The 27,473-nt window shown below is 32.9% G+C and overlaps 1 protein-coding gene across 8 annotated transcripts in view; it reads left to right on the top strand.

The window, feature by feature from the left end:
- The window catches only part of Rcor3 (REST corepressor 3), a 45,143-nt gene that overhangs the window by 8,550 nt on the left and 9,120 nt on the right, over nt 1-27,473 (top strand). For 6 of the 8 annotated variants that reach the window (XM_026387362.2, XM_026387361.2, XM_077802999.1 and 3 more), the window contains 7 exons: nt 1,608-1,660; nt 2,992-3,153; nt 4,671-4,795; nt 5,607-5,685; nt 14,119-14,337; nt 19,111-19,188; nt 25,531-25,588. In XM_026387362.2, coding sequence (XP_026243147.1) covers nt 1,608-1,660; nt 2,992-3,153; nt 4,671-4,795; nt 5,607-5,685; nt 14,119-14,337; nt 19,111-19,188; nt 25,531-25,588 — 774 coding nt within the window. Of the gene's footprint in view, nt 1-1,607; nt 1,661-2,764; nt 2,832-2,991; nt 3,154-4,670; nt 4,796-5,606; nt 5,686-14,118; nt 14,338-19,110; nt 19,189-25,530; nt 25,589-27,473 lie in introns of those variants that run through there. The other 2 variants (XM_077803000.1, XM_026387363.1) reach the window with 2 other exon arrangements.

Below are 27,473 nucleotides of genomic sequence, written 5' to 3'. Positions count from 1 at the left end.
TTGGGTTTCCTAGGTTTAATTCTCATTAAAGGCAAAGGTTTTCATTCACAAAAAACATCAGGGTGTCATTGCATTTTGCTGTTTTATCCTTGTTTTATACAGTGGTGTACTTCTTAGAAAAGTGGAAAACAAAATCCAGAAAGCTAGCATGACCTTAGTAGTGTGGTGTCCATTTAGAATATCCAGTAAAGGTCTAGGGCAGTGATCTTAAATCCTGGATGTACATTGGAATTATTTCGGAAACTTTCTTTTAAGAGTACTGATGTCTAGCATTCCTCTTAAACCAATTAAATCTAAATATTCACAGGTGAAGCCTGGGCATCTTACTTTTTAAAAGCTTCCACACTGATTCTAATACATAGCCAGGGTTGAGAACCACTGGTTGGTTGGTATTGGTTAGTTTTCTATCTATAGGACTATAAAATACTTTAATTAAATTTAATCAGCATATATTTAGATGTAATGTATTTAAATGCTGTGGATTCTAAGCAAAATGTAATATTTGGATTTTTTTTGCACCAAAAATTTATACTGGGGGAGCTAATAATAGCATCCATAAAAAATAGTTACTGTTATAACGGCATATTGTTATATAGCACAATATTAAACTGTACTGACCAATATTAGTAGCAGATTCTTAAATACTTAAAATGATGTACCAAATGCTGCTCTAAGCACTTCCCATATATTAACTCATTTAATTGTAAGAGGAAGGCACTATTTTTGTCACCAGTTTGGGGGGGTGGGGACTTGAGGTAAACAAGGTCAAGTTATTTGACCAAGTCAGAAAACTCAGTAATCAGAAAATCAAGCCTAGGTAGACTAGTTATTTCAGGCCCGAAATTCTTAACCACTGCTTCTGAGAAGTATGTTTAAGGAAGTATAAAGGGTCAAGAAGAAGTGATGGTTTGGACTTCACATAAAACCAAGTCCTGAATTTGGTATATTTCTTAGCAGTGAGGCCTTGAAATAGCCAGTATCATCATTAAAACTGCTTAAGTGAAGAATTTGTTAACTTAATTACATATGAAGGATGAATGAAAATGAAATATTCAGATTCTCTTTATATAACAAGCAGGGAAAACTGAAGAAAATTTCAGAAATACTGAAGCATACTTAAATTTGTTATTATTCTATAGAACTGGCAAAATCATAGGTAAATCATCCTTTATACAACAATCAGAAATGGAATAGTAATGGCTTTGAGCCAACTCTAAAACATGAGAAAGGGTTTTAAATAGCTAAGTTTCTCAAATGAAGAGTAATAGAAAATCCAGAATTTGTCTTAGCATTTTACATTGTAATTAGATTCTGTTGTCTACTCACAGATTGGTATTTTTCTGCATATAAAAATAATTGTACTGATTCCGTTAAATTTAATAAGTATATGATATATGGTCAAAGAGATGGCATACTAAATAAAATTTTAAACCAGGCAAACCTCTGATCCTGTTTATATAAGTCTATTTTTGTAACATTTTGTGGAAGATGGATTTGGCTACTTTTTGCCCCAGAAGAAATAAAGTATTTTGTCATGTTTAAAAAAAATAATATACCTGGGCATATTAAGTAAATGAAAATAATTATCTAACATTGTTTCATTACAGTGGATGAATATATTGCAATTGCAAAGGAAAAACATGGCTACAATGTCGAACAGGTATAGAGAATTTTTTTATTTTTATTTTTATTTTTTTTAAGATGTAGGTTCTTATTATGTTGACCAGGCTGGTCTAAAACTCCTCAGCTCAAGCAGTCTTCCTTCCTTGGCCTCCTTAGTAACTGGGACTATAGGCATGCACCGTTGTACTCTGCTTGGAAATAGATTCTTAAATCTCATTTCAACTAAGTAGCATTTCATCTTTTATCAGAATCAACAGTAAAATTTTGTTTTAGAGAAAATATTAGGTAGATTTGTTTTAGAGAAAATTTGGGTAGATTTGTTTTTAGAGAAGTGAGAAAGGTAAAGCATTTATAACCTGGGTTATCGAGGACTAACTATAGTCTGGCATGGTAAATTAATATTATTTTATTGAGGTGTTTATCTGTATATCTAAGCTTCTTATTTAACTTTTTTTTTTTTTTTTTTTTTTTTTTTTGTGGTGCTGGGGATTGAACCCAGGGCCTTATGCATGCAAGGCAAGCACTCTACCAACTAAGCTATTTTACCAGCCCCTTATTTAACTTTTTTATGCTGTATCTCTTTTTAAAGTCTTCAAAGATTTATCCCCTAAAAGAGTTGGCCTACTACTTAACAATAGAGTGGAAAGTTATAGAAATTTTAGAAATTGGCCATTTCAGGCTTATGACTTAGTGACTAAGAATTGAAGTTACTTATATGCCTTCTAATAATTCTATATGTATATATTATGATAATAATATAACTTTAAAAAATATGTAATAAAATATTTGTGAAAATTGCAGGGGAAGTTCAATTCTTGGAAGTATTTAGCCTGTCTATACTTCTAAGTATTTCTCTACTAAATCCCAACTGAACATTTCTGATTTTGTGTTAAAATCAATAGTTTCATTCAAGTATTGATATACTTGATATTTTCCTTTTAGTATATTTTTTTTCTACACATTGACAAATTAATAAGTGTGGTGGTGTAAAAACCATGGTATAAGCCTATAAATCTGCTTTAGAAATTAAAGTTATCCTCAGCTCACTCTTTTTCTTAGATTGTGCAGCAAATATGGTATGTATGAATATTCATTGTTCTGACACACTGATTTAAAAGAAAATAATTTTTTAGATGATGCAGCAAATATGGGATGTATGAACATTTGCTGTTCTGGGGCTCTGATTTACAAGAAATAAACAAAACAAGGTATGCTACCTGGGTACCTCTGATTAAAAGCCCTAAACTATGACTATATCTTCAGTTGAAGTCATAGGCTTAATATTTTTATCTAATTTGTGTTTAACTTTTTTAAATGTGATAGAACATAAGTCCATTAAAACCAAAGAGGAATGATTTCTCTTCAAAGGCACTTGGCATGTTGTTTTGGCATAAACATAACATTGAGAAGTCCCTTGCTGATCTCCCTAATTTCACTCCCTTTCCGGATGAGTGGACAGTTGAAGATAAAGTCCTATTTGAACAAGCCTTTAGTTTTCATGGGAAGAGCTTTCACAGGATTCAGCAAATGGTATGGTGATTTTGGTCTTTCTGCAATTCATACCTGAATGACATCTTATGCTACTATTGAATACTTCCTAATTAGTGAATATAAAAAAAATTTCCAACTTTTAATTTTAAATTATTTAAAAATAGGTATATTTCCATATCGTACTATTTTCTAAACCATTCATGCTTGACAGTTGTGTGCTGTTTCTATTTAGTAAATTAGTTTTTGTTTTGACTTAAATTTTATGTGGTGATAGAAGTATGTTTGTTCTCAGGAAAAAATCATAATTTCAACTTTATTTTTAAATGTTCATTTTATGACATTAGAATTAGTTCTTAAATTTTTAATGTATCAATGTCTGAGAAGTTACTGATTAAACTAATTTAGCCAAAGTGAATAAAAATTAGATGATATTTGTAAATATTTCTAGACATCTTCCATAACTGAAGAGAACATTTTTGTTGGGAAGTTTGAGTGATCCTTGCTTGCCAGTATAACATTTGAGTGTATGATATTTAACTTTGATACTCAGAGACTTTATTCCATGACTAAAGTCTGCATTATTTACCATCTTAAGACCTGGATTTAAAACCAAGTGATTCAAAAAGTTCAGTATTAAGAACTGAACTAGCTCTTCTTATTTCTTTATTTTATTTATTTATTTATTTAGTAACGGGAACTGAACTCAGGGTACTAAAGCCACATCCCAGCCCTATTTGTATTTTTTTATTTAGAGACAGGGTCTCACTGAGTTGCTTAGTCCCTCACTTTTGCTGAGGGTGGCTTTGAACTTGAAATCCTCCTGCTTCAGCTTCCCAATCTGCTGGGATTCCAGACATGCACCACCATGGCTGGCTGGAGCTAGCTCTTAAAAACATTTTGCTAAATGAAAGGAAGCCAGACTCAAAAGACCATATGCTGTATGAGTCCCTTTATATGAAAATGTTTAGAATAGGCAAATCCATAGAGACAGGAAGTAGACTCGTGGTTACCAGGGAGGAAAGAATAAGGAATGGCTCCTAATGGGTATAGGATTTCTTTTTGAGGTTAGAAAATGTTATGGAATTAGATAGCGGTAAAGTACAACTTAGTGAATATACTAAAAACCACTGAGCTATTCACTTATTTTTGACTTTTATGTTACTTTAATTATATTAAAATTTCAATTTATAGAAATGATAAAGAATTGAGTGGGTCTTAGATGATATACTATTATATGTTTAAAGTTAATACTGAATACTAATATGGCTATGCTGCAACTTCTGGGGACATTCTAAGTTAATTTGTGACATTCTTCCATCCACCTCCCCCAACCCAGAACAAACTTTAATATTCAGAAATGTCAGTGACATTAGTGTGGTACGGTACCATGATTTGAACAATACTTTTTAACTCTTATAATTTATAAAGATACCTATGAAGTATTTTTCATTTGTGAATTTATTATCAAAGAACAATATCAGTGATACTCATCTTGTTAATCAAATTTCGTGGATTAAACTTGCAATATCAACATTCTTTGTTTTGTTTTCTTTAAGCTTCCAGATAAGACAATTGCAAGCCTCGTAAAATATTACTATTCTTGGAAAAAAACCCGTTCTAGGACAAGTTTGATGGATCGTCAGGCTCGTAAACTAGCCAATAGACATAATCAGGGTGACAGGTAGGTTTAATGCTCTCTGTTTTTAAGGCAAAAAATTAGCACAACAGATTTTAAGTGTCTCCTATCCTTACATTCATGTTTCTGCTCTGATAGGAAAAGCCAAGTGGTCAGGAGTCTTAATAGTAAGAACTCCGTTGAACTCTTTTAAGTATAATTACCAATGTTTCCTTTTAGTTTTTGGTTTTGATACTGGGTACATTCTTATCCATTTTTTTTTTTTTTTAACTTTTTATTTTGAGGGTTTCACTAAGTTGCTTTAGGGACCCACTAAATTGCTGAGACTGGCCTCAAACTTGTGATCCTCCTGCCTTAACCTCCCCAAGTCGCAGAAATTACAGGCATGTGGAACCACGCTAAACTCCCTTTCGGTATTGATATACTCAATACATATATTAAGAATATATTTTGAGGATGATGTCCTTTTAACAATTACTTGAGTAACTGAAGACTTCATTATTATGACTGTAACTTAGTGGTAGTATAAAATCATTTTGTTTCCTGGTTTTTGTCTGTTTTTACTCTCTAGCCAGCTGAAATTGTAAGTATTGTATCAAACTATATGTATTTTCTTTCCTATTGAACCTTTGGTTTTTTAACTATAAATGTTGCTAAAATTATTCTGTAAGCTTCAAAGGATTAATGTTTCTAAAAACTGAAGGAATTAAAGTATGAACTCATCTTCCCAACAAGAAGTCTCATTCTATTGAAGAATATTTAGTAAAATTATTAAGTGATAGATTGCAGCTTGATAAGAGCACTGGAATAAAAGGGAAAAAAAAGAATTAAATGTCCTAATCTTTGTTTATTTCAGTGATGATGATGTGGAAGAAACACACCCAATGGATGGGAATGATAGTGATTACGATCCTAAAAAAGAAGCCAAAAAAGAGGTATGATCATTAGAAGTTCTTATAATTTCTCTACAAATCTATAAAAGAATGAGTAGTACTTCATATTAAGAAAAAAATTTTTATATAATGATTTAGGGGATAGTAAATATCAATGCCAATTAGAGGGTTTTGGAAATACAGTAATATCAAAAACCTCAGTTAACCAATGTTTTAAATAATTGGGGACATCTCCTTTAGTCAGAGATATAAACCCACTGCCAAAATCCCCAGCCTTTAATACATAGAAAAGAAATAAAACTACACTTAGTTGATATATGTAAAATTAAACTTTCTGGTTTTGTTACCCGGTTTTCCTTGGAAACGTTTTGCTTCTTTTATGTTATAGCAAATTAGAAAGTAGTAGCAGGTATACTGACAACAGGGGAAATTGAAAGCTGTCTCAAAGAAGAGGTGGAAAAATACCCAACTAAAAAAATACTCATATACCTCAATATGATGATGATAATGATAACTTAAAATAACATTAAGAAAAGGCTAAATTGGTATACATGTTCCATTGAATAAGGCAAGAAATTTTATGGTTGTGAAAATAGTTTAATGTTGATGGTTAAAGGATTATGAGATATAGGCAGCTTTGAAGTAGTAAAAATAACTTTGAAATTGGAGACAGTAGAGTTTGTTCAATCTTATCATATGCTAAATGTGTGACCTCATCTAATTGAATGATTGCCACTCCCTTGAACTCAGTTTCATGGCCCATTCTGGTTCTTGTCAGCACTAACTCTTTCATTAATAAAATTTTTAAAATCTTACTCTACTTCAGCTTGATGTTTTACTATTCTTTCTACTGCTAAATATTCTCAAAGTTCCTTGATTCCTTCATTTTCCTCCAAATCTGCCTTGCCTTTATTTCTTCAAGCCATAGATTCAGTGAATAATTTCTCAAATTGCTTTCTTCCCCATTTCTTCAACTTCCCATTTCCTCTTCCCATACACATCCCATAGGCATGTAAATCCAATATGCTGAATCAGTTGCATTCTTGAGAGGCATTGCAGGAGAAAAATGACAACATTATGCAGATTTTTGTTACTACCAAAAACAGCTTCCAATATCAGGGAAATATTTAATGCCTCTCAAATTTTAACTTCTCAGTTTTTTCTTTGGTAAAATGAAAAGAATAGGATTGTTCTGAAGAATACAGGGACAGTGGATCTTGAATACCAGTGGCTATTGTTTTATTATCCAGACAACTCTTTTGAACAATTATCCCTTTCTTCACCTTGCCTGAAAGCCCTGTCCCCCTAGAATACTTGGCAGATTATTTCATGGAGAAAATAACATGCAGATGCTGCCTTGCATTAGAGCTGTTCCCCTAAATTCTGCCCATTTCATCTTAAGTGTGTTTGTGTGTAAAACATCATATTACATTTAGTTTATTTTGTCCACTAAAATATGTGCTCTTTGAACTCACAGGAACTCAGTTATTCATAAGTTATTCATCTTATAGCCCCCAGCGCTTCGTGTAGTATCTGATAGCAGATAGTCAATAAATGTTTGTTGAATGAACAGTCTTATGCCTGAATGCCTCTCTCTCACACTATCAAAGTTTTCTACTCTTGTTCTATATAGTTTCACTGCTTGTTTGATCCTCTCCATCCCTTCTTATCTATTCCAGACTTTGTTCATCAGACTTTCTTCATCAGTTATCCCTTCTCTTAACCATATTTCCACTACAGCCCAGATGTTTAAGTCTTCCATTTAAAAGTATAACCATCTTTCAACCAGTCTAGGAAGAACTATACTTCTGTCCCACCACTTCAATGAAACTGCCAGCACAGGTAACCAAAGACCTCTAACTGCCACATCCAATGATTGATTACTCATTGTATTCTTGTGCTTTTTATTAGATTTCATGTTTTTGACCCTTCTCTTCTTGAAAACTCTTTTACTTTTGTAACATCTTCCTCTAATTTCTGTTTCTCTTGTTAACCATGTGTCTTAGTTTTTCTGACATTCTTCCTGCTTTCTTATTTACTGTATTCATTTTGTCACTGTCTTTCTCAAATAATTATGAATTTTGTCCATCTCTTCTCTGAATTATCACAACTATTTTTTGTCCTATGCAGTCCATTGTTTACCTTGTTGTCAAAGCAGTTTTTTTAAAACTGAATCTGCTCCTTGCAACCTTTCCATGGATTTATCTATAGGATCAAACAAACTCTCCAGTTAGGCATACTTGACCTACCCTATATATTTCAAATTGACAGTGTCTTAATTTCCTTGCTTTTGTCCTGTTGTTATGTTGGTCCCTTTTTTCTGGAATTTCTTTTCTACCCAAATCTTCCCATGAAATTTCTTACAACTCTACAAGATGTAGCTTTTTAATGAAATCTTCTTGTGCCTTATCTTGAACTGACAACCTCCTTATTTTTCTTAAATCTGTTGCAGTGCTGATTGCTCTGATCAGAATAGGTTTATTCTTAATCCCCCTATTCCATCCCCACCTGCCTATCTCTGGTTAGTAAGTTCTAAGAACTTTGTTTTCTCTTTTTACTCCCAGAGCCTGTCAGATAGTAAGCATTTGGTGAAATTATTATAAGGAATGAGAATACATTTTATAAATACAATTACTATACATATATACTGTTTTGCCCAACTATGCAAGATGATGTATACTCATTTGTTTTTGTTGTTGTTGTTTGAGGGGATTGTTTTTGTTTTGTTTTTGCCTGTGTTCTCATCCTTTTAGCAAACAGTATGAGATGAATGTGAGCTTAAATGCATTAAAAAAGATATGTTAGGGCTGCATTCCAGATCTAGCACTATATGTCAGGAGCTTCATTGCTCTTTCAAAAATTATAGAGTACATGCCTGTAATCCCAGCAGTTTGGGAGGCTGAGGCAGGAAGATCACAATTTCAAAGCCAGCCTTAGCAACTTAGTGAGGCCCTAAGCAACTTTAAATAAAAATGATAGGAATACTAGGCAGGGAAGTACTACATTATGGCTTTTAACATAAATCTTTGTTCTTGCTACTGCCTGTTGTTAACATACTACATAGAAGGTTTTTAGACTTTTAAAAATTGTGAACTATATGTATGATAGTATATATACAGTTTAAAAAATAGTAAACACCAGTCTATCCATCCCTGATCTTAAGAAACAGAAGTCTTTTGTGAATATTTCCTCAACTGCATACCCATTCCCTTCTCTCCAGGGGGAGTCTCCATCCAGAAATTTTTAAATTATTCACTCCATTATATCATGTATATATGTATCTGTGATTAATTATCATTTGGTTTTGTCCATTTCAAACTTTATTTAATTGGAATCATATGAAATGTTTTAAGACTTACTTTTTGTTATTTTGGCAATTAATTTTCATTGCTATATTATAGTGTTCCATTGTATACATATTCTACAGCCTATCTATTACTCTATTTTAGGAAATGATGGCCATCATTTCCAGTTGGTAGTATGAGTAATGCTAATAGGAATATGTCCTTGGCCAGGCGTGGTGGTACACATATGTAATCCTAGCAACTAAGAAGGCTGAGACAAAAGGATCACAAGTTTCCAGCCTGGGCAACTTAGTGAGACTCTGTCTCAAAATAAAACAAAGAAAGGGCTGGGTATGTAGCTAAGTAGTAAAAGGTCTCTGAGTTCAATCCTCACTACTACAAAAAGAAAAAAGTCCTGAATGCACATGTATAAGGGATCCTTTGGGATAGTAATTTTCATCAGGGTTTAGCATTGCCCCCATTAGAAGCATTTAGAAATTATGGAGGTATGTTTTGTTCTCATAGTGATCATAGGGCACCATTGTCACGGAGTGGGCAAGAGTAAGGGATAACAGCTGTCCTAAAGTGCCCCAGGATTGTTAGAAGTGGAATTACTCTCTTTTAGGGCATAGCCATATCTGGTTTTCCTAGATAATGACAAAATATTTTCCATATTTGATAATACTTCATTGAACTGTGGAGCACTCATTGTTTGCTTCCTTGCCCATACTTGATTTGATCAAATTTAAATGTTACAAATCTGGCAATAAGAGATTTATCTCATTGGACTCTCATTTATCAGATAATTAATGAGGCTGAAAATTTTTCCATTTGTTTATTGGCTATTATGTATTTTTAAGTACTTTTTGTATTTTTACTACTATGTTGGACGGTTTTCTTTTTTGTCTTAAAGACAGAAAATATGAATTCTTGCACATTGTGGATATCAGTCCTTTTAGTTAATGTAATGCAAAGATCATTTAGCAGTTTGTGTTTGATCTTTTTATTCTCTACAGGCTTAGATAAACAACTGTTTTATCAAAAGCATGTCAAGTTTCAAATTTCTATATTGTTTTGTATTGTTTTGAAAGTTTTCCTTGTTGGATTTAAGTTCTTGAGCTAATAGTAAATTATGTAAGGTAGAGATTCATTATTATTATTTTTAATATGGAAGTGATTCTATCTTTTTCAGCTAGTCTGCAGTACAAGCTTTATCATATATGTCATATATGAGGCTTCTATATATGCATGACTCTGTGTTGTACTCCTCTTGTCAGTTAAATATCCCTTGTCAAGTCTACATTGTCCCACTCAATATAATTGACTTTTTTGAATCTTTTTTTTAGGAGAGAGAGAGTTTTAATTTTTTTTTTTTTTCAGTTTTCGGTGGACACAACATCTTTATTTTATTTTTATGTGGTGCTGAGGATCGAACCCAGCGCCCCGTGCATGCCAGGCGAGCGTGTTACCGCTTGAGCCACATCTCCAGCCCACTTTTTTGAATCTTGATAGCTATCAGAAAGTTCCACTACTTGGTTTTTCTTTTTTAAAGAAAAAAAAAACATTTATTTTTTAGTTGTGCTTGTACACAATATCTTTATTAATTTATGTGGTGCTGAGGATTGAACCCAGGGCCTCGCACATGCTAGGTGAGCACTCTGCCGCTGAGCTACAGCCCCAGCCTGGTTTTTCTTTTTTAAGTAATAAGTTCCTTAGCTATTTTGGGGCCCTTGTGCTTCAAGTTTGTCACATCCCTAGGACAGCCTTACTAGATGTTGCATTGACTATGTATAGAAATAGGAGAAATGAAACCTTTTATAATATACTTATGGATTATTTTAGATTCCCTATGTAGAGATTTTTGTTACTTGAAAATAATAGCAATTTTTTTTTTCTTTTCAGTCATTATCCTTATTTCTTTTACTGGTTAAAATCACCAGTGTAATACTGAGTAGATGTTATTTGTTTTTAGTCTTGATTTTAGAAAGAATGATTTTTATATTTCTACATCAAGTAGGTTGTTTTGGCTCATTCCCATTGCTAATAGTTGATGGTAGCTATTGGTTGGAACAATTCATGTGGACTCTGTAAACTGGTCGTCTTTGAGTGTCTGTTTGGCTTCCTAACGGAATGGTGGCAATTAATCCCTAAAGCACTGTGTGGCTACCCAGCATGCCCAGCCTTGGAAATTACTCGGTGTCACCTCTACTGCATTCTGTTGCCTATAGATGAATCAGAGTTTTCCCAGATTCGAGGGAGGGGTCATAAATCCCTGCTTCTCAGTGGCAGGAATGTTGAAGAGTTTGCTCACATGTTTTAAACCAAGCTGAGAATATGCAATTTTCAAAAATATTTTTCCATGTGTTCTTAAGAATATTCTATACTCCATTGGTATTAGTTACATGTATGTATTAAGTTAAGCTTGTCCATTTTGTGGTTGAACTCTGTATTCTTATTGCTTGCCTGTCTTGCTAGTTTGGCTATTTTTGTCTATTCTTCTAATCTGTTATTTGTTCAATCAATTATTGAAAATACCCTTCTATATTTTGAAGCTGTTGTTATTAGGTGTATCCGAATCTACAGTTTATGTACTTGATGCTAAATTGAGCCTTTTATCAATATATAGTATCTTTCATTTCTTGTTTTAAATCTTGCCTTAAAGATTATTTTGTCTGATATGATTTAGCTCCATCATCTTTCTTTTGTTAAGTGTTAAATGTTTATTATATTCTTATACTAATTTTTTACTTTCAGTGTTTGTGTCCTCATATTTAAGTATGTGTCTTATAAGGAATATATAGCTAGAATTTTATATTTTACCTGAAGAGTGTAAGCCTACTTATATTTTACATTGATCACGATCATTAATGTTTATATGTTTTTGTTTTTTCTTATTTTTACATTCTGACTTTTTCTAGTTTTCTGGTTGTGCTTCATGGTCTATTTTTCGGGATCAAGAATTTGTTTCTTTTATCCTATTCTACTAGTTTTTTGTTGTTGTTGTTGGTATTCTACTAGTTTTTTATTCTATTCTACTTTCTACTAGTTTGGGTGTTTCTAAATTTTATTCTTGCTATTTACTCTTAGAGACTTTATCCTGCATGTTTAACTTAAAATCTAATATTAGTATGTTGTTAATAGATTTTTGATTAATACTTAACCACAAGCCTCCTGATTTATATCCATCATATTAGTCACATCTTAGTTTTTAAATGCCTCAAATTAAACATATAGCCACTATTTAGATTTACCTATGTGTTAAGTTTTATTTGCTTATCATTCTTTCTTGAATCTTAGTCCTTTCTTTTAAGATAGTTTCCCTTTTTTCCTGAAATACATCCTTCCTTTAGAGTTTAATATTTAGTGAGGATTTCTGGGTTGTAAACACATGTCTGAGACTTGAATTTAAAATGTATTCTTATAGAGAGGATTTGCATTTGTTTCTGCTAAGTTTCTATAGGCACTACCAATCTGAGGTACTTTAAACTATGTTTGATTTGGGGCTTTTCAGGCTAGAAGATTTTATAAACTTAGACCCCAAACCTGCCTGAAGGCAGGCCTGTGGTTGTTTCTGCTTAGTGTCTATAAGCATTACCAACCTGAAACACTTTAAATTTTTGATTTGAGACTTTTCAGGATAGAAGATCATATAAATTTAGTTCCCAAATCTGCCTGAAGGGAGGCCTGTAGTTAGGGATTCTCAGGGGAGACTTTTTAATATTGCTTTCTTTTTTACTCAGCCAAGGGCGAGATAGGCATGACTGCCTTTAATCTCCTCTCCTTCTGCAGAGCAGGGGTATTTTTTCTACTTTACACAATGATGATATTCCCCTTTCAGTGTTCTGGCTTTGTCTCTCATGCCCTGCACTGGTTGTTCTTTGAAGCCTGGGCTTTAGGCAAATGCCAGTTCCTGCATATTTGCTTATCTCTCTGGATTCTTGCTTTCTCATCATTTCTGGCCGCTAAGGAATTTCCTCACCTCCCTACCAGCTCAGAGACGAATTTTAAAGGATTTTTAAAAAATACTTGACCCTGCAGTTTTAGGGGTGTTATATTGGAAAGAATTTTCTGAATATCAAATCTGTCACGTATTACTTTGCGTTTTAAGAAATAAAGCAAAACTATGTTTCATTATACAATGGTTTTATGAATTTTACTTAATACCTAAAGAACTGGATTATTCAATCTAGTCAGTAAAATAAAATTCCATGTAATAGACACATTAAAAAAAATGGATTCCCCTCCCAGAAGCACAGAATACCATTGTATTTTTCTATCACACTTTAAGAATTTTGCAGGTAATAGTGAAATACTGCTTAAGACAACATGGTCATCATTATTAGAATAGCTTTCCTGAACTGAGTTTAATTCTTCCTTTCTGAGGTATAAACTGATATTTTATTCACAGATTTGAAACTTAAGAATTATTGTTAAGGTTAAGATAATTTTAACCTTTAGGAGGTATACTTCTCTTTTGATTGATTGATTGATTGATTACCAATCAATTTGATTGAACCCAGGGTAGCTCTACCACTGAGCCATATCCCCAGCCCTTTTTTTATGATTTATCTTGAGATAAGTTCTCACTAAGTTACTTAGGGCCTCACCGAGTTGCTGAGGCTGGCCTCAAACTTGCAATTCTCCTGCCTAAGCCTCTGGAGTCTCTGGCTGGGATTATTGGCATGTGCCACCATGCTCAGCTCAACAACTTTAAAGTGAAGATGAAATGTTACATCTTTTCCAGCTGCCTAATCTGGATGTCAGAATCCTAAGTTACCTCTTTTTTTTTCTTATTTATACTTTTTGAAAAGTTTGTATTTAGTAAACTATAGTTTGATTTTGGTTTTGTTTTTATTTTTCCTCCTCTGTTACTTAGGGAAAATATATCCAATCTTGAAGCAAATAGGAATAGTTTAGAGTTAAACTTATTTTTTAATTTTTTTGTAGTCTTCTAGGCGTAGAAACTAAGCATTTGATTGAGTGAAATAATCAAGGATGCATTGTGTCATAGTCTTTCCCTTATCCTCCAGTTGATGAGTACTGTGTATAGGTTTGAACTTATACATAATAATATATTTAGAAGTATTTTTCAAGTATACTTAGTGAAGCAAATACTTCTACTGGAAACTGTTTTCAGCTCATATATTTGTAAAAACCAAATGACCTATTACTGTTATCTTTATTCTCTTAGGGAAACACTGAACAACCTGTCCAAACTAGCAAGATTGGACTTGGAAGGAGAGAATATCAGAGTTTACAACATCGCCATCATTCTCAGCGCTCTAAGTGCCGTCCACCTAAGGGCATGTATTTAACCCAGGAAGATGTGGTAGCTGTTTCTTGTAGTCCCAATGCAGCCAACACCATTCTGAGGCAACTGGACATGGAGTTGATCTCTCTGAAACGTCAGGTAGTTTTATAAAAATAGTATATTTAATGATTCTGTCCATTTTGCTTATCTACTTTTTACCTAGGTTGTACTATACTCTTGCAGATTTTCTTAGCACCCATTTATATAAGTTTCTTCGTTTTGGGTTCTGGACATCAAACCCATGTCTTCCAGCATGCTAGGCAAGCATTCTTCCACTGAGCTATACTCCAACCCAATTTCATTCTTTAAAATTTGTGGAAGATAAGTCTTCCATTTCTGGATTTGAATCCCAGCATTATTACTTGTTAGCTCTGTGATCTTGGGCAGACTGTATTACCTTGTTAAGCTTTAATTTTCTGTGTATGAAATTGAAGATAATCAAAATTCTCTTGGAGTTTGTTGAGAATTGTTTGTAATATATATTGTTCAGCAGTGTTTGGCACATTTTGAATATTCAGTAATGACTGCCATTTTCATCATCATCAGTAGCCTTATAATAAAAATATCATCATAATCAGGTGATTAAGAGGCAGGACCTAGAATCAGGGAACCTATAAGTTCCAAATCTAGGCTACACCATTTCCTACATGTATAACCTTAGGGGAGCTGTTTAATTTCTCTCAGCTTCATTTCTCTCATCTGAAAATGAGAATTAAAATATTCTGGTTGGAAGGAATTAAACAAGATTATTTAAAGATTATGATAAGTGCTTAAAAGCAATACCTAACATAATAAGTCCTCATTGAATAGTTGTTACTATTTCTGGCCTTTCTCCGACTTCTTTTGTTTTTTGGTTTTCATTGTTATTTTTCTTTATCCCTTAAATCTAAATGTACTTATAAATCTGTCATTTCTTACTTCATATCATCCAGCTCTGTACCCTACATGCCAGTGACTTCTGAATCTATTTTTCAAGCTGTGACTTTTCTCCTAAGCTCAATAGCTGTAGCACAGCTGCCTGCCAGATCTTCCACCTAAAGATTTTTTTTTCCTCTTCCCTCTCTGTTGAAATACCAGAATCATCTTTTTTAGGTGGGTGGGGGAGTACTGGGGCACTTTACCACTGAGTTTACATACCCCCAATTCATGACAGGGTCTTATTAAGTTGCTAAGGGTCTTGCTTAAACTTGATCCTCCTGTCTCAGAGTCACAGGAGGGGATTACATTAAGGCATATGTGCCACATGCCTACCTCATCAGAACTTCTTTGCCTCATTTTCTGTCATTATCTCTCCCCCAACACATAATCCCAAGGGGTAACACAGCTATGAGTTTTATCTTTGAAATTTCTTTTCAGTCAGTGCTCTCATTTATACTATACCTTGTTTGACCTTATCACCTTATGTCTGACAACTTCTCTCTTGTTTATTCTTTCTGTCTGATTTTTAACTCCATGCAACACACACATTTGTCAGTTACAAAGCTTATCATTAATTTCTACTTGTCTTTTGCAGGTAATAGTAGACACCGATTTATCAAAAGGCAATATTAAGAAATTTGAAATTCATCCTGAGTTAGGAAACAACTGATTGACTTTAAGAAGAGGTGTACCATGGTCATGTCATATTTACATTTTTCAGCTCGCTCTGCCTGTGTGTGCTCTCCCCCTCCCCCTCCCTCCCTCCCTCCCCCTCTCTCCTCCCCCCCTCTTTCTTTCTTTCTAGGAATTACAAGATGCATCCCTATGTTATCAGTGTGAATTTAGCATACTCTTGATCTTTAGAAAAATTGATGTATTATCTTTTCATATTATACATTATTAAGAAATTTATTAGTAGTTTAAAAACATTGAAATTCTGAAGTAAATGTATAATATCACTGATAAAATAGAAATTAATATAACTCTTCACACTTAATATAAGAACTTTTTAACTGTTTAGTGTAGGACTAAGATTCTCCAACATTTTCAGACTTCTTTATCCCTTGACCCTAGTTATCCTGTTTCTCTTTCCTTAGCAAACTTCCTGAATGAATATATACATTACTTCAGTTTTCTTACCACCAGTTATTTTCTGACCCTTTCCAATTTAGTTTTTGTCTCATATCCCATTGTAGTTGTGCCACTGAAGACTATCTTAAGATCATTTATGAAAGAATTATCAGATCAAATGCTTCCTTATTGGTTCTTATCTCCCTTGACTACTCAGTAATGTTTGACATTATCAACCACTCCTTTCTTCTTGGAATTTCTTTCCCTTGACTTATGACACTGGTCTCTCTTGAGTTTCTTGAATATGTCTTTGAGGAGTGCTTAGTCTTTAGTCAAACCATGCATCTTTGCAGGATTCCTCATCCTCCAAATCACAGTTCTCCTTTTTAGAAAACTCTGAAAACACTTTACCTGTAATATTTTCAAAGTTCTCAAGAAAACGGAGGAATAAAATATACTGGTACCTGTGCTTATATTTCATCCTCAGGACTATTGCTATACATATGGATTATTTGTGTGTGTGTGTGTGTGTGTGTTGCTGAGGATTGAACCCAGGGCCTTATGCATGCTAGGCAACCATTTTCCCAACTGAGCTACCCATCCTCTTACAGGGTTTTTTTTGTTGTTGTTGTTGTTTTTGTTTTTTTAATAAAGGTACTTTAGTTTCAGCTTTTAAGCTTCCTTGGTTATTCATTTAATGTGTGACATAGTAAAAGTTTACATTAATAATTTCATAAGTTATTACTACTTTTACATTGCCCAGACTGATTTCCACACCTAACCTAGTTATCTGTGCTCCCTCTCTCTCTTTTTTTTTTTTTTTGTATTCCCTGTGTCAGTGAGTGGTGAGTGCCATATACACTCACTCAGCTAACTAGTTGTCCTTGATTCCCCCTAATTCTCCACAATCAAGTGTTTACAAAGGTGATCTTAATTGTTTCTGGGTTATTTCTTTATCCGACCTTGTGTACTGCCATGATCATTCCTTCATACCTACCTTCTGTTTTAATGAAAGCTTTCTTAATTAATATTTCTCACTTAGATTGTTAAATTAATCCATCCTCTTTACCACATTCACTTCTCCATATTATTACCAGAATTGTCTTTCTAAGAGGCAAATGTGGTCATGTTGTTCCCTTACTTAAAAATCCTATGGTTTTCCTTCATTCTTTAGGCAAAATTCAAATTCTATAATCTGGCCTCAGCTTTATTTATTACCCAAGCCCTTGGGCTTTTTGTCTTCCTAAATGCTTTTCTGCCTTGAATGCATTCCATCCCCCAATCTTGTCTGCCTTCTTAATTCTTGCTAATCCTTTAAAACTCCTTTAGGTGTCAGGTTCTCTTGAACATTTTCCCTGATCTTCCCTACCACCCTCCATCCAGCAACACAAACATGCACATCTACTTCTTTCTTCTCTGTTTTTTCTCTCCAAGTTTACGTTAGGCGTTTTAGCATTTATCACATTTTTATATTTATTTATCTTCCCACAAGTCTATGAAATCCTTGAGAACAGGGACACTTTACATTTTACATCTATATGTCTGTCTAACGTAGCCAATTAATTGTCCTTGAACCATCATAGATATTTATATTTTAGCTGTATTTAAGATCTCTAGTGAAAAAAAAATTCACAAATTCTTTTATAAATCATTTGGTTGTCCACACTGAGGAAATTAAAAAAAAAAAAAAAAAGGATTAAAGTAACCAGTCCTGACCCTTAATGTTCTAAATGGCAAATAACAGTATTGCCAGTAGAATAGTAATTTAAAACTTGGCATGGTTTAAATTCAGATTTTACCTCCTACATTTATGGTGTTAGGAGTTTCTTAACCTCTCTGTGCCCTTTATTCTTCATCTCCAAATGGTTGTAATAGAAATAGAATCAGTTCTACACTAACTCTTGTTTTGAAAGCTTTCATTTGTTCCATTGCACTTGATATACTGGGGAACAATTTAAGCATAACATGAATTGTGTTCGCTTAAGTATGATTTTGTCAGCAAAAAGTGCACCCAGCTGACCTGAAAAAACACATATCTCAGACATGTACCAGCTATTTCAATTCACTGTGTGTTATGAACCATATACATCTAGTGTTAAAACTTTGATCTGATTTCAAATAGCCTTTCTTCTGCTTCATAGTAACTTACAAGCTGGGGACAGCGGTAGCAAGTGCTAGGGATCAAACCCAGGACCTTAACCATGCTACGCAAATGTTCTACAACTAATTCCTTGGCCTCATACTTATGAATTTCTTAATAATTTAGAATGAATATAACTGTGCTCTCATTTTTGTTAGTATTTTTTCTTTTCCTGTTTGTCATTACTGAAGTTTTTGAGTGCTGTATCCCCACCTGTTTTTCCCCATAAGACCTGTGATTTTTTATTGCATATGTTGAGTTATAGCAGATAGTGCCTCTCTCACAGGGAGGTTGTGAAAAATTAAATGATTTTTTGTCCAGAGTACTGAGAGTGATTTTTATACATAAATATCTAATATTAGTCACCATCATTATTCTTACTGGAGTAATCATTATTTGGTCAGAACACTGTGGTAATGAGAACTGTTGATGGAAATGAATCCCTATGTGCATTGGTTGCCTTTGGTTATAAGAAACATTGTTAAAAAGGTGTTCAGAGACTATGATTTATGATATTTAAAAATATTTAAATCTAGTTTCAAATCTATTAAATGTGTATATTAGTTGATGTGTGTATTAATTAGTTAAATGAGCAGTATAAGTAGCCTAAGTGTGATAAGTATATTTATTCTCCTGAAATAAAATTTCAGAGAGTTTTGATATATATCCTTGTCATTTGTTTGAGTACTCAAAAATTTACCTAAGTACATGATCTGATTTACATTTTGGGTTATTTGTTGAAGGTTCAGAATGCTAAGCAAGTAAACAGTGCACTTAAACAGAAAATGGAAGGTGGAATTGAAGAATTCAAACCTCCTGAGGTATGATATTGAAAAATACATGTGATTAAACATAGTGAAGCTTATTCTTTCAGTTATCCAGTCATTGTTTAAGTACTGTTTTGGTGACTTGTGTTGGTAACTACTCTGAAGGTTTCCTAATATGGATAATTTGTCATATTTTTTTTTTCATTTAGGTAGTTGATATTTTGAGGTTTGGCTAATGCTTTTTTATTTAAATTTTTACTGCCCTTAGCGATCCATATAGAGAAAATACTTAGGGAAAATAGCTATAGGAGCAAGCACAGTGTATGTGAAACTAGAAGGTCATCTGTAAACAAGCTGATATATTTCTGGGACTATGGCAGTGTTTTCTCAAAGCCCTTTACTGCCTATTTGAATTGGTAACACAGCAAGAATAAATCATAAGAAAAGGAGTTCATTTCAACAGATTTTTATTTTCAGACATTTGTCTTTCAGTTCAGATAAGGATTTTCCTATGTGGATTTAAATTCTTGTACTTATGTCCCTGAAAATAAAAATATCTAAAAAGATATAGATCAACCATTATTTTTGTGCCTTGTATTTTAATTGAAACCTAAATGTTTTTTGGTATTTGTGGTATTTATAGGACTGCTTAAATGCCCTGTAAGAACTAGTCAAGTCTTTTTATAGAAGTTTCTACTTATATAAGATATTTTTTCTTTTTTAACACTCTTTATGTTATGCTTCATATCCTGGATTTGCCTTCCTGTGTATGTGATAATCAAATAATCCTATTTGGTCCTAATAATGGGACTCTTTTCCCCCCTTCCAAATCACAGGCTGACCGAACTATCTACAGATGAAATATGTGTGAGGGGCTGTGGGAAGACAAAAGAGTAGTGCTTCAGGGGCTGGGGTTGTGGCTCAGCGGTAGAACTCTCGCCTAGTACATGTGAGGTCCTGGGTTCGATCCTCAGCACCACATAAAAGTAAATAAATAAAATAAATGTATTGTGTCCAACTACAACTAAAAAAAAAAAATTTTTTTTTTTTTTAAAAACAGTAGTGCTTCAGAAATAATGTATGTGTGGCATCTTAGTCATTAGAATTATTCTTCCAGAAAGGAAGACTTATTACAAAAAAAAATGTTGTTTTTAATAATCTCTTTCAAGGTTAGGTTATGAAAAGCATGTTTTAAACCCAGAGTAAACTGACAAACATTCTAGTAGCATTTATTTATGTAAGGCCAGTATAATATTAAAAAAAAAAATAGTGCTTTATTTTGCTATATCATGACAGTAAAAGTTATTTTAAATTTTGTATTGAAATGTTTAGTATTTTGTTTAAGCATGAGTTTAAATTCATAAAAGTGAAAAGAGTAAAGTTCCCATAATTTCAAAATAAAATTAAAATATAACAGACACTAAAAACATTATGGGAATACCAGGAAGAACTTTGTGCCAATAAGTTTGAAAAATTAAAACATAGAACTTTGTTGGAAAATATCTTACCAAAATTGCCTGAAAAAGAAAGAAAAACCCAAATAACTTATAGTCATTAAATAAAATAATAGAATAATTAATATTTTTCTCATAAGGATATACCATGCGTAGTAACATTACAGAAAAAGTCTACCTATTTTTAATGAAAAGTTAGTCTTAATTCCAAAATATCATAAAATTATAGGACCTTCTCAGTTATTAACATTATATAAAGTAAGATTTGCAAGTACAGTAGTATTTTATCCTGCCTGCCTGCTACCTCTTTGATTTTACAGAAATTCATACAAGTAGGCAAAGCAGGTATTATTATTTTTACATGAGGAAACTGGACTCAGAAAGTTTAACTGACTTACTCAAGGTCACACAAGTAGTAAATCAATGGAATGCTTGGCTGTATTTTAGATTTTTTAAAGTCCTGCTTCGTTCTTGATTAGCATATATTATGCTGTCACTTTCATAGAAGAGCAAAATTGCTTATTCGATTCTCACAGTTTAATAATTGAGTTAAACTTTATCAAGCATTTTCTAAAATCTTGTTATAAAAATAATGATCACGATAAAATCACTCAATCATGAATACACTGAAATTTAAGTATTTGGGGTGAACTATTGAACTTATATGATTTAATAGTATATATAATATTATGTTTTGTTATATTGAAAGTCCCCAGGGTATATTTATATTTATCATATTTTCCTGTTCCTTTCAGGAGGAGGGCAACTTGAATGGATATTTTTCAGAATATTAGATTCATAATCACAGTAAAGACCTTTAAAATCCTCTCATCCATCCTGTTACCTTTAGGTTAGATTTTACATAATCAGAGAATGCTAATAACCTTCAGAATAATTATAATAGGTCATTAAAAGAATTATCTCATAATTACTAAGGAGCTTTACTTGTTAATTTGGCTTTATTTGATATTTTCACTTAGGGAAAGAAAATCCATTTGCTTTCACAAGTGTTTATTGATAATCTGATGTAAGGCACAATGGTGTGAAGTACTCTGAGAAGTATGGTGGGGGAGGGTAGGAAAAAGGACAAAATGAGGTGATTTTTTTTCACCTTTTTTTAAAAAAGGACTTACGGTATAGATGTTGTAAGACAAACTGATAAAAGTTATATGGTAGGTTTATAAACAAAGTGCTGCAGGAAAAGAGCAGCATTATTCATTATTCATTCTGGCTAGGATAATCAGGAAAGATTTCCTTAAGGAGGAATGTTTCATCTTAGGCTTGAAAGATAAGTGGAGGTTTTACTCTCACATAAAATGGAGAAGAGGACATTTCAGGCAGAGAGAATGAGAGGAATAATGATGAAGTGTTGAATAATACATTCAAAATATATATACAGTGTGGAAATAAAAAGCACTCTTACAAACCAATCAACAGGTATTTCAAATATTTCCATATAGTATTAAGTTACTATGAACTCATTATTGGGCTAATTGCTGTATGGAATTCAGCAGAAGTATAAAACAATCTTCTCTCATGAATCGTATTGTCTACTTAGGAAGGCAAACTTGGATGTGGAGGAATAATGAAAACCATATGAGTGAGATATTAACGAGGTTGAGTGGGGACTTCTTTGTGATAGAGATCAGTGGGCAAGAGGCAAAGTGCAGAAGTCCTTGCAAAAAAGAAGCAAATTAAGTCAAATGAAAAAAACCCTGTTGTTTCTTCAGTATAGGAGGATGTATTTATTTTTTTAATTGTGTGAAAATTATCCTCAAATATTATGTTATGCAGTTTTATGCAGGAGATATTTGATAGCTGCTAAAATACTAAGTATATGAGTGATAAATGGTAAAAGGGTTGGAATAGAGTTGGGTATTAGTTATAGGAATGGAAGCAAATGATAACACTGCAAAGTAGGAAATAAATTTATATCTCCTCAAGTTCATGAGCATATTAGGGGTAGAGGTAGCAGTTTTTGTTATGCTTTGATTTGTTTTGGATGGAGGTAGGTAGAAGGAGACAAGGAGACTAATCCAAGAGGGAAGAATAATATAACTGGAAAAATGAGTGCTTTATGAAGCTATAAATTTCCCATCCATGAATGTTTTCTTGCAAAGGTGGGTAACCCTTTTATTATGGATGTTGGATAGAATTTTTAGCATTGAGTAGAAGGTTTAACTTGGTAATCATTTCCAACTCTTCAGACTTTATATATATAAAATATACACATACATACATATAATACTGCTGACAAAAGTGAGAAATACCTGAAGGCAAATTGATGTATTGGGGAAAGGATGCAGTAAGAATGCTGAATTCACTAAGGAAGCCATGAATTGTTTGTTCTAGAAGTATCCTTCATACAATTATTAGATTGTATTGTTGTATATTATTATTTTTTAAATAACAACATTTCAGATCAGGGTTTGTTGTAGAAGGATATAGTCTGTGGTACCACCCAGCCAATTTTGATATCAACACAGTTTTAGATTCCTAGTTATGTTCTAATTGTCCTTTTTCTAAATTAAATCTTTACTGAAGTGTAAATGGCTTTAAAATAGACTATAAAAATGAATAACTTAACAAGAATCCTGTCTATTTAAAATTTTTGACCCTATTTCTCCTTCTCTTTTTACTGCTTCCATTTTGTCATATAGTAACTATTTAATCCCATCTGGTTTCAGCTCTTTCTTCCTAAATTTTTCCAACAAAACTGCTTCTTAAAGGTTGACATTGTCACTGAAGACAAAACTTTTTATTCTTCTTACCTTTTCCTGAGCTCTTGTTTTAGGTGACTACCCATCTTTCTCTATGTTCCTGTAACTTTTTTTCTTTTTTTACCCTCCAGTTTTTTTTTTTTTTCTTTTTGTTTTTTGAACCAGGGGCATTTTTTAATCATTGAGGTACATCCCCAGTCCTTTTTATTTTTCATTTTGAAATGGGGTCTCACTAAGTTGCTAAGACTAGCCTAGAACTTGTGATCTTCCTACCTCAGCCTCCCTAGTCACTGGGATTATAGGCATGTGCCACTGGACCTGTCTTCCCTTAATTTTTTGAGAGATTATGTTCTCTTTTATAGCTACTATGTTCCCTTCTCTACATAAATGTAGGCATTGTCCAGGGTTTCTCCTCAAAATTCCTTTTTTTCTCCTCCCTTAAATATAGAATCTCACCACTTTACTATGTTAAAATTGCATCCTATGTGCATTTAAATGATTCAAATTCAACTGGATAGACATTCAGCCATTTAAGAGAGAAACAGAGAATGTTTAGCCATAGCAAGTACAGTATTGCTGCAATTCTGTCTGATTCCCATTTATTGAGTATCTGCCCCAGAGTGAACATTCATGAATTGAGAATTATGAATCCAGCTCCTTAAATCTGTTTTAGCTTCTACATGACTCTTTGAACTGAGAGAGATTCTAGTATTTAAATATATATAAAATATACACATACATACATATAATTATACGGATTGACAGTTGTATTTGGGGTTCAGCTGAAAAACTAGTGGTGCATTTCAGTGCTGGAGAGAAGTACCTGATTGTATGGATCTATTGAGAGATCATGTGCCTATCAGTGGCTACACTAATAAGCACATTTCAAGAGTAATTTGGCAATGGGGATGCCACAGTTTTTAAAAAGAAGCCCAATAAGTAAGTCCTGAATAAGGTATAACTCCATTGTTTTCCCTATGAAAATTTTCCAGACCCTTCAAAAATGTATTGGAATAAACTTATTTTACCCTCAAGTGGGCACCTGAGCTCTCCCTGAGTGTCCTATCCTAGTATCTCATTTTCAGCATATCCCAAATTAAATGTATACTTGCTTTACCTTTCTACATCTCTCAAGTCTGCATTTCTTGACTTCTAGATTCTTAACAGCATAGCTCTTCTTCCAGCTTTCCAGGGTTAAAGTCTTATTATGGATAAAATCATACTCTTCTCACATATACTCTTACCATCAAAAACACAACCATTGTTTATTAAATTTAGTGCAAGCTTATCACCCTTGTTTTTTTGCCATTTTTTCTATGATTAGTGACCCTTAATACATTTTAGTTTAGTAAAATACTACCAACTTTCTGGGCTTATTTGTCACTTTTTCCTGATAGATTCTATTGTTCCCTATACATGGAATACCTTCTGTTTTCCTTTCAGAAACTTCTTTCCTAAAATCCATCTCAATTTCTAATCCTTCCAGTTTCCCTTTTTCTTGTTCATGTCAAGGTGTTACATAGAGTCACTTTATCTTTGCAAAAAGTTCCTTTATCTACCACCAAAGGTCCTTGATATACGGTCAGTGGATATATACTAGTGAAATCTGATTGATATTACAATATTAAAATTCTAGAATTTTTTAAACAAAAAATTGGGGAGGAACATTGGAAGATTTGGGGAGAAAAAGATCCATTCTTCTCAGCCTGTCACTTACTTTAGAAATTAAAAAAAAATATTTTAGGACTTAGGCCTATTCTACATTCTGTGCTGATTTGTAACACTGTTTTAGGGTGAGAAAGGCTAGATTTAATATAAATTTGAAGGGAAAAATTTAAATTTGAGTCAGATCTTTTCTAAAGAAAATAAAATCTCTTAAATGTTAAAAACAAGGTTAAAATTAACATTTGTAATGAATGATAGGAACATTGTAGTTGGAAAATGGACAACTAATAGGTTTTCTCAGGCTTCAATATCTTTGATATAGAGCATAAATGTTAATGCTGTACATTCTCTCAGATTGGTACATTTCCCTTTCATTACCTTTCTGTGTGGGTAAAAAGTAACTCAATATAAATTTTAATCCTTCTAAAAATGGAGTCTTCATAAATCAGTTTTAGTACTCTCATGTCTGTGATTTGGTGAAAAGTTAAAAAAAATAAGCACTTTGAAAAAATGTCTGTCTTCATATCCTCATTAGGAAATTCTCTTTAATTTTGTAGTCAAATCAGAAAATTAATGCCCGTTGGACCACAGAGGAGCAGCTTCTAGCAGTGCAAGGTATATTAAAGATAAGCAGTTACTGTTGTTAATAATTATTTAACTTGTCATGAAAGGTGACTATCATAGTTCTTCCCTTCCTTTAGAAGTGGATCAAGAAAGAAAATGGATTTTGTATTAATCACAAAGTTTTGGTGACCAGGAATTGTGTGTTGTATTTGTGGATGTGACAAACTGAGTCTATGTGCATTTTGGGTCCAGAACAGCACATAATGCATTCTCAGCACTGAATAATTGATGTTGGTGACAAGCAAGACCAAGTCATGTGGGCTCGGTGTCTGCTTCACTATTCTTGCAATTAGACTCATTTTTCCTGTATCACTCATTGATGATTCATAATTAAAAGCATAAATTATAATGGTTTTGGTTTTTCTAATCACTCTGTGTAGTAGTCTCTATTTTATAAGTGTCAGGTACTGTATGTTTAACTTTCAGTTTATCATACCTTACTTAAGAGATGTACCACTGAATTCTTAGAACCCTGGCTTTAAGTATTTGTATTTTTAAAAAGAGACTGAAGAGGTATAAATTATACATATAGCATGTTAATGTACTATGTATAACTTTTTTGAGTTATATGACAAAAGACCTTTTGTGTTCTGAATGCCCATGGGCAAATTTAAAATACTCTAAACTTGGATTTTCTTATGTTTGAATTACCTAAGAGTAAATTGTATATTTTTATTCAGTATTGTGGGGTGTTTTGTTGTTTTTCCTCTTTAAGATGAACTATCTGCAGACTCTGATTGAGTCATTTTAAGTATGTATGGTCTACCCATTTTGGGGTTATTTGGGTGTTGGTGGTGCTGAACCTTTTTGTGTTGAGTATCTATAGCATTTTTACCTAGATTAACTATTATAAGGGTCCCAGTGAAACGAATATTCAAGTACACTTTTTAAAATATTTCCAAATGTTCATGGCAGAATATATTTGTAGAAATGCCATGCAAGCATCATTCAGATATGAAAGTAATGTAATTAAAGATTGACTAATAGATGACTCCACAGTTTGGAATAGAGAACGTGAAAATTAGCCCACTAGCATGATTTTAAAATGTCATAGGATAAAGTCAGCCTTCCCTTTGGCATCCAGCATGACATATTTCATAAAGAGAAGTACTTGATGCTCTGAAAGCAGGTAGCTGTGCGTGAGCATCAAGCACATCCATAGAACCAAGTTTCTGAATGAGTCAGAACAAGGTTTAATTACTTTATAATGTTCAACAATAGCTGCTTTAAAATTAGACTCTGATAATTTAAATTTTGTTTAAAACATTAGTGAGCATTTTCAATGGCTGCTTCATATTCCTTTATAACTATGACTGACAGCTCTAGCATAGTTATTTTGAATAGACATTCCTTTTATTCAAGTAAACCCTGTTTCCCTCCATCTTAATTCTGTACTGTAATATAAGAAATTATCCCGGTGAAAAGCAATTTCTGAATAGGATTTTCTAGGAAAACCTGGGCTAATATTTCTCTGTTCAGCACTCAGGATTTGATACTGTTGTATAGTACTACTTTAAGTGGTAGAGTCCATTGAATCTTAATGCTGGGTTGGATATTAAGAAAAGCTTCATTCAAGGAAAGGGCAGTGGTAAGATTTGTGTATATATGTGGACATAGCTTATTAAGATGGAAGAACAGAGTATTAACACATTTAATCAAACATTTCCTCTGTATTGAGGCATATTCACTATTATTAATGCTTATTTTAAAAGTAACCCTTTAAATAAATTATTCTAATGCAGCCATTTGTATAGAAGTATACTTGATCTTAGGATTTCAAAGACTCTTTTTTTAATAATGTGTTAATGTCTCATTTTATTTATTTTGACTCTGGAATTTTTGCTTCATTTTGGGCATTTTGTTTTTATTATTGTTA

The sequence above is a fragment of the Urocitellus parryii genome, chromosome 9 (genome assembly GCF_045843805.1).
Source record: "Urocitellus parryii isolate mUroPar1 chromosome 9, mUroPar1.hap1, whole genome shotgun sequence".
Taxonomy (NCBI): domain Eukaryota; kingdom Metazoa; phylum Chordata; class Mammalia; order Rodentia; family Sciuridae; genus Urocitellus; species Urocitellus parryii.
Note: the sequence above shows the minus strand (reverse complement) of the source record. Positions and strands in the feature narration are given on the sequence as shown.